This window comes from Marmota marmota, unplaced genomic scaffold (assembly GCF_001458135.2).
Source record: "Marmota marmota marmota unplaced genomic scaffold, marMar, whole genome shotgun sequence".
NCBI classification, from domain to species: domain Eukaryota; kingdom Metazoa; phylum Chordata; class Mammalia; order Rodentia; family Sciuridae; genus Marmota; species Marmota marmota.
Window position 1 is genome coordinate 5058152 of NW_026000102.1, and position 14558 is coordinate 5072709.

General features: G+C 56.4%; 1 protein-coding gene across 1 annotated transcript in view; it reads left to right on the forward strand.

Annotated features, from left to right (window-relative positions):
- Chd5 (chromodomain helicase DNA binding protein 5) overlaps positions 1-14144 on the forward strand; it is a 50113-nt gene extending 35969 nt beyond the window's left edge. Inside the window, exons 33-43 of the mRNA XM_048783564.1 lie at positions 2049-2128; positions 2346-2478; positions 7675-7764; positions 8277-8414; positions 8661-8769; positions 9278-9410; positions 9577-9772; positions 10350-10513; positions 10623-10737; positions 10847-10900; positions 11643-14144. Of these exons, the coding sequence (XP_048639521.1) occupies positions 2049-2128; positions 2346-2478; positions 7675-7764; positions 8277-8414; positions 8661-8769; positions 9278-9410; positions 9577-9772; positions 10350-10513; positions 10623-10737; positions 10847-10854 (1166 nt within the window). The 3' untranslated portion in view covers positions 10855-10900; positions 11643-14144. The remainder of the gene's footprint in view (positions 1-2048; positions 2129-2345; positions 2479-7674; positions 7765-8276; positions 8415-8660; positions 8770-9277; positions 9411-9576; positions 9773-10349; positions 10514-10622; positions 10738-10846; positions 10901-11642) is intronic.
- The last annotated feature ends 414 nt before the right edge of the window (positions 14145-14558 follow it).

The window sequence follows — 14558 nt, forward strand, 5'->3', positions numbered from 1 at the left end:
ACCCGGGGGCACTCTTTCCATTGGGCTACACCCCAGCCCTGTTCATTTTTTGAGACACGGTAGCTGGGATGACGGGCCTGAGGCACCACGTCCAGCCAAGGGTTTTTCTTATTAGATCTAATCTGCCCGCGTACCACACGGCGCCCTCTGAAGCATGCTGGCCGGTGGCTCTGCTGTACTTGCAGGGTCCTGCAGTGGTCACTGCTTCCATTGCCAGAACACTCTCATCCACCCAAAAGAAGCCCGTACTCACCAGCAGTCCCTGCCGGTCTCCCCTCCCCAGCCCTGGGCAGCTGCTGGTGTGCTTCTGTCTGGATTTGCCTGTTCTGGACGTCTCAGATGAACCGGTCTCACACTCTGTGGCCTTTGCTGGCTGTCTCCTCTCAGGGAGCATTGCATTCCAAGGGTCGTCCACACCGCGGCACGGATGGTTCTCCAGTCCTCCTGGGGCCCAGTGGCATTCTCTGTAGGGATCCATCACCCCGTGTCCGTTCATCCGTTGATGGGCAGCCGGGTGACTTCCGCGTCCTGGCTGGCGTGGATGATGCGAGCGTTTGCACCCGTGTCTTTGTGTGGACACAGGCTCTCATTTCTCTCCGTTCTCTTGGGCAGACACCTGGGAGTGGGTTGCTGGGTCATATGGGAGCTGCCAGCCTGTTTTCCGGAGTGGCCACACCATTTTATTCCTGCCGGTGATGTGTGAGGGTTCCCATTTCTCCGTGTTCTCACCAAACTCAGGAAACTGGTTGTCGGACAGGATTCCAGCTCCCTGGTGGTGAAGTGCCGGCTCATGGTGGTTTGATTTGCATTTTCCTGGTGGCTGAGCGAGTTGAGCATCTTTTCACGTGCTTATTGGCTATTTTTTGTGTCTATTTTGAAGAAATGTCTTTTCAAGCTGAACTCAGTGGTGCACCCCTGTAGTCCCTCAGGAGGCTGAGGCAGGAGGATCGAAAGTTGAAGACCAGCCCCAGCAACTTAGCAAGACCCTGCCTCAAAATAAAAACTGAAAAGGACTGGGATGTAGCTCAGTGGTAAAGTGCCTCTGGGTTCAATCCCTAATACCAGGAAAAAAAGTATTTTCAGAAAAAAAAAGTATTTTCAGATTCTTTACCCATTTTTAATTGGGCTGTTTGTCTCCAGATGTCCTTTTGGTGATCCGTGTGCTTATTCAGGCGAAGTGCCTTCCTCAGTTGGGCCTGACAGGCCTGGGGCAGACACCTGTCCCCAGGCTCCTGGACACAGGCATGCTCTTAGGAGGTGGATGTGTTGGAGCTGGCCTCTGGCTCTGCCCTGAACTCCGTGTGACTTAGGGCAGGTCACCCACCCTGAGCCTCAGTTTCCCATGTGTAACGGGGATGAGCCGGTACCCCTCCCTCCTGGAGCCCCTAGTTGTGTGGGGACCTGACAGTGGGGAGGGGACTCACTTGTCTATCGGCACACAGACAGGGTGGACCAAACCCAGGCTTCCTGGCTCCTGGCTGGGATGTTGGACAGTCATCATGTGAACCAGCACCTCACGCCTAGTGGTGTACCCAAGAGGGATCAAAACCTGCTTCCACCCTCCTCACCCGCCTCCTGCCGGGGGCAGCCACTGCTATCTGCAGCCCTGTCCTGACAGCCCCTGACTTTGGCCTCACTGGGCCCAATGTCCTACGTGGGTCTCTGACTAGAGGCCAGGCCTGTGCTCTCTGGTGTACCTGGGAATCCTGCCCACTTCTCCTGAAAGTTCTGGTCCTCGTGGAGCCTCGAGGACCAGGCCCCATCTGTCTGGCCTGCAGTCCCACTCCCTACCCTTCTACTTTTCACCTGAGCCCCTCTGTCTGTCTCGGATCTTTTCTATGTTTTTTTTTTTAAACTGGGGATTGAACCCAGGGGTGCTTTGCTGCTGAGCTACATCCTCAGCCCTTTTTATTTTTGGGGGGGTGGGGGCTCACTAGGTTCCTGGGGTTGGACTGGAACTTACGATCGTCCCGCCTCAGCCTCCAGAGTCGCTGGGATCGCAGGTGTGCGCCACCGCGCCTGCTCACTGCTTCCCTGTAATCTTTCAGACAAAATGGAAACACAGCTGGGCTTCGTGGATGAGAAGGAGACAATGGTGCAGAAGCCAAAGAAGCCCTTGGATGTCCAGGTACACAGGCTGCTGGTGTCTGGGCCTGAAGCAGGCGTTGGGTGAGGTGGGGGCTAGGGACCCTCTCGGGCCTTGCCCAGCCATGAGGACCCAGGCACCCTTGCTCCCAGTTTGAGGCCTCTCGATGGGAGGGGAGCAGGCTGGAGCACGTGACGGGAGGCAGGATCGTGGGCCCCGCCCTCCTTTCCCGCTGAGGCCCCCAGCCTGTCCTCTCCAGGCCCTGCCAACTGCCCTGGACAGAGGGGAGGGTGAGGACAAGCACGAGAGCTCAGACAACAAGGAGAGAGTCCGAGAGGAGCGGCCAGAGGAGGTGGAGAAGGCCCAGCCCTCCCCGGAGCAGCTGCCCAAAGGTAGGGCCTTCCAGGTGCCCTCCCAGCGGTCGGTGTGGTCTCTGGCCTCAGCAGGGCAGGCCGCTGGGTGGACCGTGCTGCTCTCCCTTTCTCTCTGCTGAGGGTAGACCTGGCAGGCTGCATGAGGGCAGGGCAGGGCAGGGGCTCAGGTCTCTGCACGTGGACTCTCACCTTTCCTGCCATACAGGGGCGTGAGGATTGGTGACTTCTAACTCGGGTGCATTCTGGTTTGGAAACATGAGTCTGTGGATACTGTTGAAACCTGCCTTCTGGCTTTACAGGTCAACCTTTGGTGAATGTTTTGTGTGTGCTTAAAAAGAGTGTCCATTTCTAACTGCTGGGGGCAGGTTCTGAGTATGGGCATGAGCATTAGGTAGGGCTTGCTCAGGACCCCACGGGATGTGTCCTTGCTGGGAAGTAGTTGACTGGCTGCTTTCTGAGAGACTCTGTTGACCCTGCCCTGGGATGAGGGGTCCACCTCTGTCCTTGCAGTGCCCGGTTCTGGATTCTGCTTCCCGTGATTTGAGGCTGGGTGTCAGGTGTTCATCTGTTCGGGTGTTTCTTATTTTTCTGGTGACGCGGGCGTCTAATTCTCCTGTAATAGTGATTATCTCTCCTGATCCATTTTGCCTTGAAGTTTATTATGCTGATTTCTATTGACCATCTGTTGAATGTACACTATATGCCCTTTTTCTATCTCCATTTAAATAAAAAAAACATTCTGGTTGGGATGTGATTCACCTGCAGGAGTCCAAGCATTTCAAGTGTACCTCCCGCCCACGGGTCTTGAGGACATTCACAGACTTGTGTGACCATCACGGCTGTCTAATTCCACAACATTTCCATCGCGCTGGAGAGAAGCTGCTTACCCATTCCCAGTCCCTCCCCATTTCTTCCTCTCCCCAGTTCCTGGCAATCGCTACTCTATTTTCCGTCTCCGTGGATTCGCCTCCTTGGAATGTTTCATGTAAACAGAACCATAAAACACGCTGGTCTTCTGTGTCTGGCTTCCTTTGTTTAGCACGGTGTTTTTAAAGCTTATCCGTGTCATAGAAGGCTGGTTTCCTTTCTGTAGCCAAGTGATTTCCCATTGACTAGGTTGGTGGGTTTGTTTATCCGTTCATAGCTGATGGATTTGGGGTTGTGCCTACCTTCAGCTATTGTGAAGGATTCTAGTGTGAACATACGTGCCCATGTTTTTGTGTGAATGTGGGTTTTTGTTTCTCTTGGGTGTCCACCTGGGGAGGAGCCTTGCTGGATCGTATGGCAGCTGTTTCATATTTTGAGGAACGGTGAATTGTTCTCACACGTGCTGACCAGTTTACATGCCTACCAGCAAGGCGTGAGGGTTGCCCCGTGTGCTAGTCAACACTTGTTCTTATCTGTCTTGATTATAGCCATCCTAGGGGTGAGAATCGGTCTCCTATTGTGGTTCCTGTTTGTACTCCATTTGTGCCTGAAGATGTACTTTTTCAGGTGCTTATGGCCCATGGGTATATATGTTTGAGAAATGTCTTTTCAGATTCTTTGCCCATTCTAAGATTTTGTGGTTTGTCTTCTTATTGTTGACTTATAAGGGTTCTCCCCCCTCCCAGGTGCTCTACCATTGTGTTTTAGGCATCTCTTACAAACCCTGTAGAGGACTCTCTAGTTTAAATCTCTGTCTTTTGGCAGGGAAGTTTGATCTCTTCACATTTATTGTAGGAATTAGATAGTTGGATGAATTTGTATCTTGTTTTTATATGACTCTTGCCTTTTTTTTCCTCCCCTCTTGCCATCTCTTGAAATGATCACATTTTCTTCATAGTTCTCTTTCCTCCCGACTCATTTGGAACGTTTATGGTTGATTCTGTTCTGCAGTGTTGATTTTTACCACACAGCTCTCCTGAATCGCATCGAGACCGTGGACTGTTAGCTGTAGTTCACTTCCCTCCCCTCTGCTCTGTTGCTCTTGCCCTGAATTTTAGTTTCAGTTTGCTTTGACGTCCCCATGTTTGCTGATGTCCCTCTGACCCTCTGATCCTTGTTTAGGTCTTCACAGTCTCTTTGCTTTTGTGTGTGCTCACCTGTCCCGCACTGCTTCACTAAAGTCCCCTTTCTAACACACCCTTTAATGGTGCTTCCCACAAATTCCTGTGGCTTGTTTCCCTTTCCCCTTGAATGATGGTAAGGCTGAGGTGGGCCGGGGATTTCCCCTTAGCCCTTTGAAGATATCTCCTTTTTATTCTGGCTTTCACTGTGCTGCTGGGGAGGACGCTACCAGTGAATTGTGGATCCTTTGGAGGACATCTGTCTTTACTCTTATTTTCTACTGTTAAAAGACTTTTTTGTGTGTGTGTGGTGCTGGGGGTTGAACCCAGGGCCTTGTGCGTGCTAGGCAAGCACTGTACCACTGAGCCACATCCCCAGCCTCAAAAGGCTGCTTTTAAGATTTTCTCTGTCTTTGGCGATGTGTGGTTTCAATACAGTGAAATTCCTGCCCTGCTTGAGATTCCCTGATTCTCAAAGCAAAGCTTGTAGGTCCTAGATCAAGTGTGGGAAACTCCTGGTCATTCCCTCTTTGCAAACTGTCTGCTCCATCACAGTTCTTTCCGCCTGGAATTCCTATAACTCGTGGATCCATTCACTTTCCAACAAGATGTAGAGCGAGCTGACTGTCAGTCACTGTTCCAGGTGCTGGGACACAACCCGTGAACCAGAACCGCTCCTGGCTCATCTCTTGCCATTTGTGCCCTGGTGTGAGACGTGGGCAACACCAATAAGTAGAAGAGACTTTGGATGCTCTGAAGAAAGCAGGGGACCAGGACGGGCAGCGGCAGGGGTGCGAGCAGCCCTTCACGTCTTGCTGCCTTCTTGCCTTTCTCTGCACCGTTTCTGGGTACTCCTCCGACCCAGCTTCGGGTATCCTGGCTTGACCTGGCTGTGTCTCCGGCTTCCCATTTGCTCCGCTCTGTGGCCGCATAGCGCATGACTGCACACCCGAGGGCTCAGAACAGTGCGTGTGTTAGCTCCCAGCTCTCGGGTCAGAAGTCAGGCGAGGGCGCGGCCAAGTCCTCTTCTGGAGGTCTTGGAGATGGAGATCTGTCGATTTCCCTTCCCTTTAACCATTCCAGACACTGTTTTGGCTGGGCCACGTTCCTCCCTGAAGGTTCTGGGGAGAAAGCACTTCCAAACTCATTCTTGTTTACTAACGTTGGTCTCTTGAGGTTGGAGGACTTGGAGGACTGAGGTCCCATTTCCTGGCTGGCACCACCTGGGGGCCACATGCGGCCAGCAGCCACCTGCGTTTCTTGATGTGTCAAGCCAGCGCCACCCTCAAGGCAGCAAGGGGCCACAGGGCCTCTCCTGCATCGGGCCTCTGCCTGCCTTTTCTGTGGCCGGCCTGGGAGGGCTCCCTGCTTTTAAAGAGCTTTGTGATGGGGTCAGGCCCACTCAGGTAACCCCCTGTTTTAAGGTCACTGTGCCACGTGGCATACCCTACTTATGGGAGTGGAATCCATCATATTCCATCCTGGGGACTTTGAGGGCATCTTAGAATTCTGTTCCCAATTGTGAATTTCATCTCTACAAGTTGTCTGGCTTTTCCAGTTTGTTTTGTTTGTTTTTGGTACAGGGAATTGACCACTGAGCCGCATCCCTAACCCTTTTTATTTTTTATTTTGAGACTGGGTCTTGCTTAGTTGTTTAGGGCCTCACTAAGTTGCTGAGGCTGGCCTTGATCTTGCAATCTTCCTGCCTCAGCCTCCTGAGTCTCTGGATTATAGGTGTACGCCACTACCCCTGGCTCCCTGATTGTTCTTTTTTTTTTTTTTTGGTGCTGGGGATTGAACCCAGGGGCACTTTATCGTTGAGTCACATCCTTGGCCCTTTTTAATATTTTATTTAGAGAAGGGTCTTCCTGAGTTGCTTAGGGTCTCACTAAGTTGCTGAAGCCAGCTTTGAACTTGGGATCCTCCTGCCTCAGTCTCCTTAGCTGCAGGGATTACAGGCGTGCTGCACTACACCTGGCTCCCAACTTGTTTTTGGTCTTATTCTTCCCCTGTGGGCTCTGTTCTTTCTGTCGATTTCCCTTCCCTTTAACCGTTCCAGACACTCTGGCTTTAGTGCCTGTCTCCTGGTTTTATCACCTCCTGGTGACACGGCTGCTCACTGACTCCCTGCTGGATTGCCTAGGTGGATGGATGGTGGTTTTCCAGGTTCTGGATGTCACCTGGACAGTGTCATGTCCCTCCCCCTTTATTTCCAAGTGCTTGGGGCCCAGTGGTCCCACTAGTAGATTTGCTGGTCTGGGACCAGTTTCTATGATGCTGTCTTTGCTGGGACTCGACGGTTATGGCCCTGCAGCCTGGGGGTCCTAGACTTTGGGTTTGGGCTCCTCAGGAGGACCTTCTTCCCCTGGGGCTCTGCTGGAGATGGGCTTCTGGTTGTGCCTGTCGGATGGGACGTGCACTCACAGAACAGACTGGTCGGAGGGCTCTGGCTTAGCTCCAGTGCTCTGCGTCCTTTGGGCTGACCCATCTGTCCTGCTGAGGTGTTGAGACCCAGCCCCAGCACCCCCATTCCTGGTGGTTAATGACCCCCTGCTGGGGCCACCAAATGCCAGCTCATGTATCCCTGGCTTTAATTTCTTCTTTATTTCTGGCTCCTGATGACTTTCTTTTCTTTTACTGAACTCACTTTTTTTATTTTTTTTATTTGAGGAGTCAGGGTCTTGCTGTATTGTCCAGACTGGCCTTGAATTCCTGGGCTCAGTGAGCCTCCCTGGGACCACCCCACTCGGATCTCCTGTGTTGATTGCTTTTTTAGTGATGTGATTTTGTGTGTGTGTGTGTGTGTGTGTGTGTATCTGTTTGTGGTGCTGGGGGTCTGAGCCCTGGCCCTGCAAATGCTAGGCAAGCCCTCTGCTGCTAAGCTGTCCCCAGCCCCATTAATACAATCTATTCTGCCAGGCACTTGTGGATGTTTTAAGAGGAGTTCCACAGAACTGTGGCCTGCCCAGTGGCTGGACTTCACATCCTTTGGTTTTTAGTGCAAGAAGGTGATTCCAGACTATGGTTTGCAGATGGGGACAGGGCAAGCCTCTGGAGTGGGTGTCCAGGCCTGGACTTCCAGAGCTCATGGATATGGACTTCAGGTAGATGCATGGGGTTCTTTGACCTTCTGAGCCTCCACCTGTGAACCCTCTTTATCTTGCAGAGGAAGTGCCTCCTGAGAAGGAGAGAGCTCTGGACAAGCTGGAGCTAGGCTTGAGTCACAGCAGAGGGGATGGCAGCGACTGCAGGCCAGGTTTGGGGCTTTTCTGCCTTCTGCCTTGTGTCCTTTGGGCCCTGATGGTCCTCCTGGGCCCTGGTCAATCATCTTATTGGAGCTGGGCATGGGAGCCTGGACTCATCAGTCCCTGGTAGCACAGTGGTCTGCTCCCTGGAAATGGACTCCCTGCTCTCTCCTGGCCCTTCCATGGCCCCTAGGGAGGGAGAGACCTGGTCACAGATCTTGGTTTGGAGGATTTTGGGGTTCAGCTTTGCATATGATAGGTGCTGTAAATCCTAGAACATTGTTCCTCTGGACCCCTGCTTGCCTTTGGGCCCTGGCCAGTGCCTTGGATGGAGAGTTAACATGATCTCAAGATCTTTTTTTTTTTTTTTTTAAATATTTGTTTTAGTTGTAGGTGGACACAATAACCTTAATTTAATTTTTATGTGATTCTGAGGATCGATCAGTGTCTCAAGTGTGCTGGGCAAGTGCTCTGCCACTGAGCCACAACCTCAGCCCAGTTAACGAGATCTTTCCACTCACAGATGACCCCAAAGCTGAGGAGAAGGAGCCCGCTGAGACACAGCAAAACGGTGACAGAGAGGAGGACGATGAGGGGAAGAAGGAAGAGAAGAACGGGAAGTTCAAATTCATGTTCAACATTGCCGACGGGGGCTTCACGGGTATGGAGGGGCAGAGAGCTGGGGCTGTTGCTGTCCCTGACCGTGGGCCCCAGGAGCTGGGCAGGTGTTACTTTATGCTAGAGTGTGAGTGGTTGAGGAAAGTCTGTCTCATGTCCTGTCCTAGTACATCGGAGCCTTGAACTCTGGGGTGGTGTGAAGGGCCAGTGTTGGGGGAGCGCTTCCAGCCCACTGCTGAGACAGCAGAGTGGGGGCTCCTCTCATTCTGTTCGTTGGCCGTTTTCCCAGAGCTGCATACATTGTGGCAGAATGAGGAACGTGCCGCCGTGTCCTCGGGAAAGATCTATGACATCTGGCACCGGCGCCATGACTACTGGCTGCTGGCGGGCATCGTGACGTATCCTTGGGCAGAACAGGCCGGGCAGGTGCTGGCCCCTGGCTCTGGGAACCTCAGCAGGAGCCCTCTGAAGGCTCTGTGGGGACCCTGTAGCGCCTTCTCCTAGCTTCCAGGTATGCCCTGGCACTCACACGCGGGCTCTGTGGTCTGGTCCAGACTTCCCTCCTCTTACCTGGACATGGTCTACGTGGCCTCTTCTCCATCACGCCTCTGAGACTGCTTCCAGCACAGGCCCTGGGTGTTGGCACTTGGGCCTACCCACCCTGGTTATTGGGGTGGAGGAAGTGGCCATGATGGGGTCCCTGTGCCATGTCTGACACACTGAGGACACCTGTCACTGCCTGAAGAGATTGTCCCCATTGCCCCCCATCAACATGCTCCTCTTTAGCTGAGACTATGACGTGCCTGAGGGCAAGAGCTGGGTGCCAAGCCTCAGGCTGTTCCCTCCACCCCAGCTGCCAGCCCCACCCCTCCCTGTGGCCAGCTTTGTCCTTAACGGTGCCTGCAGGCATGGCTATGCCCGCTGGCAGGACATCCAGAATGACCCGAGGTACATGATCCTCAATGAGCCCTTCAAGTCTGAGATCCACAAGGGCAACTACCTGGAGATGAAGAACAAGTTCCTGGCCCGCAGGTTCAAGGTCAGTCCTCGGCAGGGCCAGAGGTGGGGGGGGCATGGAGAGGGGCCTGAGGCGAAGGCCTAGGTGGAGGACGTCTTCCTCCTTCCTGCCTGGGCCTGGCTGGGTGCTGGTGGAGGAGGAGCGTGGCCGTCCAGGAGGAGGGGCCAGCCAACCTCTCACCCCCCAGCTGCTGGAGCAGGCGCTGGTCATCGAGGAGCAGCTCCGGAGGGCCGCGTACCTCAACATGACCCAGGACCCCAACCACCCAGCCATGGCCCTCAACGCCCGCCTGGCCGAGGTGGAGTGCCTTGCCGAGAGCCACCAGCACCTGTCCAAGGAGTCCCTTGCCGGGAACAAGCCTGCCAATGCTGTCCTGCACAAGGGTGAGCCGTCCTGGGCAAGGGCACCCGGGGCGGGGGGCAGGGGCGGAAGGTCCGTCCCAGGGCCTGGCCTCCTGGGTCAGCCTGGGCAGCCCCTCACTGAGGGGAAACTGAGCCTCCTTTCTTGGACCTGTGAGCAGGTCCTGGGCTGGGTAGGTGACAGGCCACAGGATTTAAAGCCTCATGGTTATGGAGCCTGATATGCACCTCCCTTCACTTCTCACAAACCCAGGGAGGTGAAGCCGCGTGTCCTCTGAGTGCTAGTGAGCCTGGCCCTGTGAGCCCTGCATCCTGTCCCTGGTGTTGGAGCAGGGCTGTGGCCTCCTGGGGAGACTCTTTGTGTGGAGGGAAACCCCGTGTTTCTGCTTTGCCTCTGCCAGAGCAGGGGCCCCTGGAGTTATGCGGAAAGCCCACTGATCCCCCAGTTGGCCAAAGGGCTTCCTGCGCCTGGCGAGGGCGCCCCCTGGTGTCCGATGCTGGGGTGCCGTAACACACCCTTGTAAATGAGGGCTGGCCTGGCTGCTGCGTGGGCGGCACCAGCCAGCGAGCCCCTCCATTCCTGGGCCCTCCTGCCCTGTAGTCCTGAACCAGCTGGAGGAGCTGCTGAGTGACATGAAGGCAGATGTGACGCGCCTGCCCTCCATGTTGTCACGCATCCCCCCGGTGGCTGCCCGCTTGCAGATGTCAGAGCGCAGCATCTTGAGCCGCCTGACCAACCGTGCCGGGGACCCCACCATCCAGCAGGTCAGGTTCAGACTGCATGCCGTGGGGCCAGCCCCTCGGGTGCCCGGTGCCCCAGCTGGGGCTGGGTGGGTGCTGAGCGGCACCTGTAAAGCTGAATCCTTGCCTCCAGGGCGCTTTTGGCTCCTCCCAGATGTACAACAACAACTTTGGGCCCAACTTCCGGGGCCCTGGACCGGGAGGGATTGTCAACTACAACCAGATGCCCCTAGGGCCCTATGTGACCGGTAGGTGCCCCTCCGCTTCCGGGCAGCATGCACACGGTGCCCTGCCAGGGCCCAGCCTGCCGCCTGCTGCGGATGCCCAGCAAGCCGCCGTGTTCTCTCTCTTTGGCAGATATCTAGCCGTCCCTGTGACTTCCCCCTGTTGCAGCGCTCATTTCCAGCTGAGGTGAGGTCCCTCCTGGCTGCTCCCCTGTCCTGCGCCCACCCGGCCAGCTTGGCAAGTCAGGCCTGGCTAGAACTAGCCCGTCCATGTGCTTGATTCTGGTCCCTAAGCCTCGGGGTCTTCACTGCCACGGGCTTTGGGAGTCACCCCCTGGCCTGGACCCCTCCACCCAGCCTCCCTTTGCCCTGGGACCACCTTGGGCCAGGCTGTCTGCCATGGGAGGCTGGGTGGCAGGACACAGAGGACCCAGTGGACCTGGAGAGACCCTGTGTGTGCACCTCCGTCTTTGTACTTCCATGTACACCTGTGTTCTTGGTGGTGAATTGGGACAGTTGCCCCAGAGCAGTGCCCTGTCCTGCCTTGACTGTCCTGCTCAGTGGGGTACTGCGGGCAGTTATGTCTTGTTTCATACCCTCACTGAAAGCTTGAGGAGTGTTACTGGAATGGAGAGGAGGGCTATCACAGACTAACTGCCAGCTCTTGCCACCTCCTTCACTGGGACCACCAGCTTACCCTGAGTTCTATCCCCATAAGAGCAGACAGGACAGTTTGGTCACCCCACTAGAGACTGAGGAGAGCTGTCCAGCACTCTGGGTACAGCTCACAGCCTGGCCAGTGGCCTGTTCTGGGAGGACTTGGGGTGGGAGCCCCCTCTGACCACAGTTGCATGGTCAGCTGTAGGCTCTGGGGTATCTCTGGCCACCTGGCCACCTAGACACATAACCCACTGACCTGCTTTTTGCAGCCACACTTACCGGGCCACCTGCCTGACCCCCATGGGAGAGAAAAGCTGCTGCCTTTTTAGAACCGGTGCCACCTTGGGACAAAAGGGAAATGGAGAAGTGCCATCATCTCACAGAGAACGAGGCCTAGCCTGGCTGGCCAGAGCCCAGAGTGCCACCTCGTCGTAATTGAGTTCTTCCACACAGCGTCACACCCACTGCCATGCTGGACATGCCCTCTCGCCACCTTTTCCAGACGACTTCCTAGAGAGATTTCATTTATCTGTACATCTTTTGCACTTTCCTATTGAAGTTTCGGATGAATTTGTCTTGATAAAAGTTGGATGACGTATGGAAGATTCTGAGCACAGCACTCACGTCTTGTCACCAGGCTCCAGACCTAAGGGGAAGCTCCCTGGAGGCCCTGGCGCCACCCTGCAGGCTCAGCCCAGCTGGGGAGAACTCAGTGTTTCCTGTGCCCCGTCCTGCCTGCCCTCCTGCTGCAGCCCCTGCCCGCCTGGTACCCCCAGAACCAGGTGGGCCAGGTGGGAGAGGGGCCACCTTGCTCTGTCGGAGGAGATGCTGCTGATGCCTGGATCAGACAGGGTTTTCCTGTCTCCTTCCTGCCAGGGATGGAGACCACCAGGTAGAGGCTGTCTTCTGGGGGATACATGTCTGTCCCTGGCCCAGCATGTCCTGAAGGTTGGGCTCTTGCTACCAGCAGAGAGGCCCCAGAAGTGCATGGCAGGCTTCAGCGTGTGCGGCCAGGGAGGAGGGGCACGAGTCTGTTAGAGCCACTGTAGGAAGGGATGGAGGTTTGCCATCTGCTGGGGGTGTGGTTACGGGCAGGTGAGAGCTTGTGTCCTGGTAAGGAGGGACCTGGTCATTTGATGGCCCAGGAGACCCTGCCTTGTCCTGTGTCCTGCGAGGCCTGTCCACCCACCTTTGGGTATAGACTTTTCTGTTCTGGGCCACAGATATGGGGGAATCAGGCGGACCCCTGAGGCCTGGACTGTCCCCTTCTCTGTCCCTGGGGGGTCCTCCATCCGGGCTCTTGCTGCATGAGGCAGGGGCCCCAGCTGCCCTTGCTGAGTTCTTGGAGGGTGTGGGAAGGGCTCTGCGGGGAGGCAGGGGACTGGACCAGTGGCCTCTAGACCCTTCTTAGCAGGAGCCTTCCTGCTTCTGCCTCCTCTGTGGGAAGGCCGTGGAGCCCCTGCCCTTCTTCCCCATGGTGCATGTTGGAATCCAGCTCCACCCTTGCTCCTTCCCCGCCCTCAAGACCTCATAATGCCCCGACGCTGGGTGGGGGTCTGTGGGAGCTGGCCAGGCCTTGTGCCTGTTGTCTAACCCCCCACTGGTCCCAGCTCAGCATGGACAGGGCTGTGCAGCCTTCAGCTGGAGCCTCCCAGGCAAGTGCTCTAGGGTGGGGGTCTGTTGAGTGCAGAAGGAAATTCACTGAGGAACTGGCTGGGCTTGGGGGCGAGAGGGGCTGAGACTCCACTCCCTGGGAGAGGCATGAGGGACATGGTGTCTCTGGGCCTGTCGGGGACAGAAGTGAGGCCAGGGGCAGTAGTAAGTCTCAGCCTCATCTCACGGACACTTGGGCAAATGCCTGGCCCTCACTGAGCTCCAGGTTGCTCATCTGTAACATGGCTTTTTCTCTGAACCCCTGGACCAGACCCCAAGGCCCCTGGTTCCAGTCTTGATCCAAGTCTGGCCCAACTCTGAGAGCGGGGTGGGCAGGGGGAGGAGAACCCCGGAGGTGGAGAGGGCTGGATTGTCGCAGGCTTGAGCACGCAGAGTTCCCGGGGTGGCTGCCCCCGCCTCCCAGGAGGGTGGCCCTTGTCCTCACAAGCCCCTGTGGTCATCTAGCACCACCATCCTCTGGTCAGCGCCCCTGCAGCCTCCTGGCTCAGGCCAGATGAGAAGACCTGCCTCGAGCTCACTCCCCAACCCAGGGCCACTGTGATGTCATCCTCAGTGGGTGGGCAGTCGGCCCCTGGGTGGCCTCTGGGACAGCCCCGGCCCCGCCCCAGTGCAGGGTCCTGAGGCCAGGTGATGACCCTCTCCCTTGCCCTCCCAAGGCCTGGTGGTCTCCCTGGTTGTGACTCCGCCCTGGAAACCTTGCTCGGTCCCTCTCTCTGCTTCTTCCCAGGCCTGTCCAGGGGGCCCTCGTCCCCCTTCCCTGCTAGGCTGGAGGTGGCACCCACAGCCAGCCTGGCCCTCGGAAGAGCGTGTTCTCCGTGACCAGCACCCAAGAAACCCGGGAGGGTGGGCTGCCGAAAGTGGGGCAGGTTTCTGAAAGGAAAGGTTTTCCAGAATGTTCTCATCCTGGTTCCTCAGTGACTTCCTGCCAAAGCTGTGGTGGGGAGTGGGGAGCCCGGGGGAGGCCTGCCTTGGCCTCTTCAGGCCGCTTGGATTTGCCCTGGAGATGGCAGCCCTTGAGCCCCAGGGCAGCCTGCCCTCTGTTTTGTCCAGTGTGGGGGTTTGTTGAACTGCCTTTGGCCCAAAGGGCTCAGCAGTCTGCCAGGTGGCACTGGCCTTTGGGTTGGAGTGGCCACTTCTGAGGGCGCCCCTCCCACAGACCTGCTCTGTCCCCAGAGGCCAGGCGTGAGGAGCCTCCTGAAGGGCAGCCGGAGGCTCCTGTCTCCTGCAGCTTTGGCTCCTCCCAGAGGCAGGCCCGACCCCTTGTCCCACAGCCAGGTCCTCCTGTGGCTGGGCTTCCTTCCCAGAGTCCTCTGGCTGCTCTCCACCCAGGCCCAGGGTTGACCAGGACTCGGCCTGCAGGTCCCAGGGCCACTGAGGGCCTGAGGGGTGGGCTTGGGGACCTGTGGCCTCTAGTGTGCATGGGGGCTGGGGAGGGCGAGGCTGACCCACCCCTGTGCCCTCGCTGTCCCGGTGGCCTGGTTGTAGCTTCAGGTGGACGGTGCCCCCGCCCT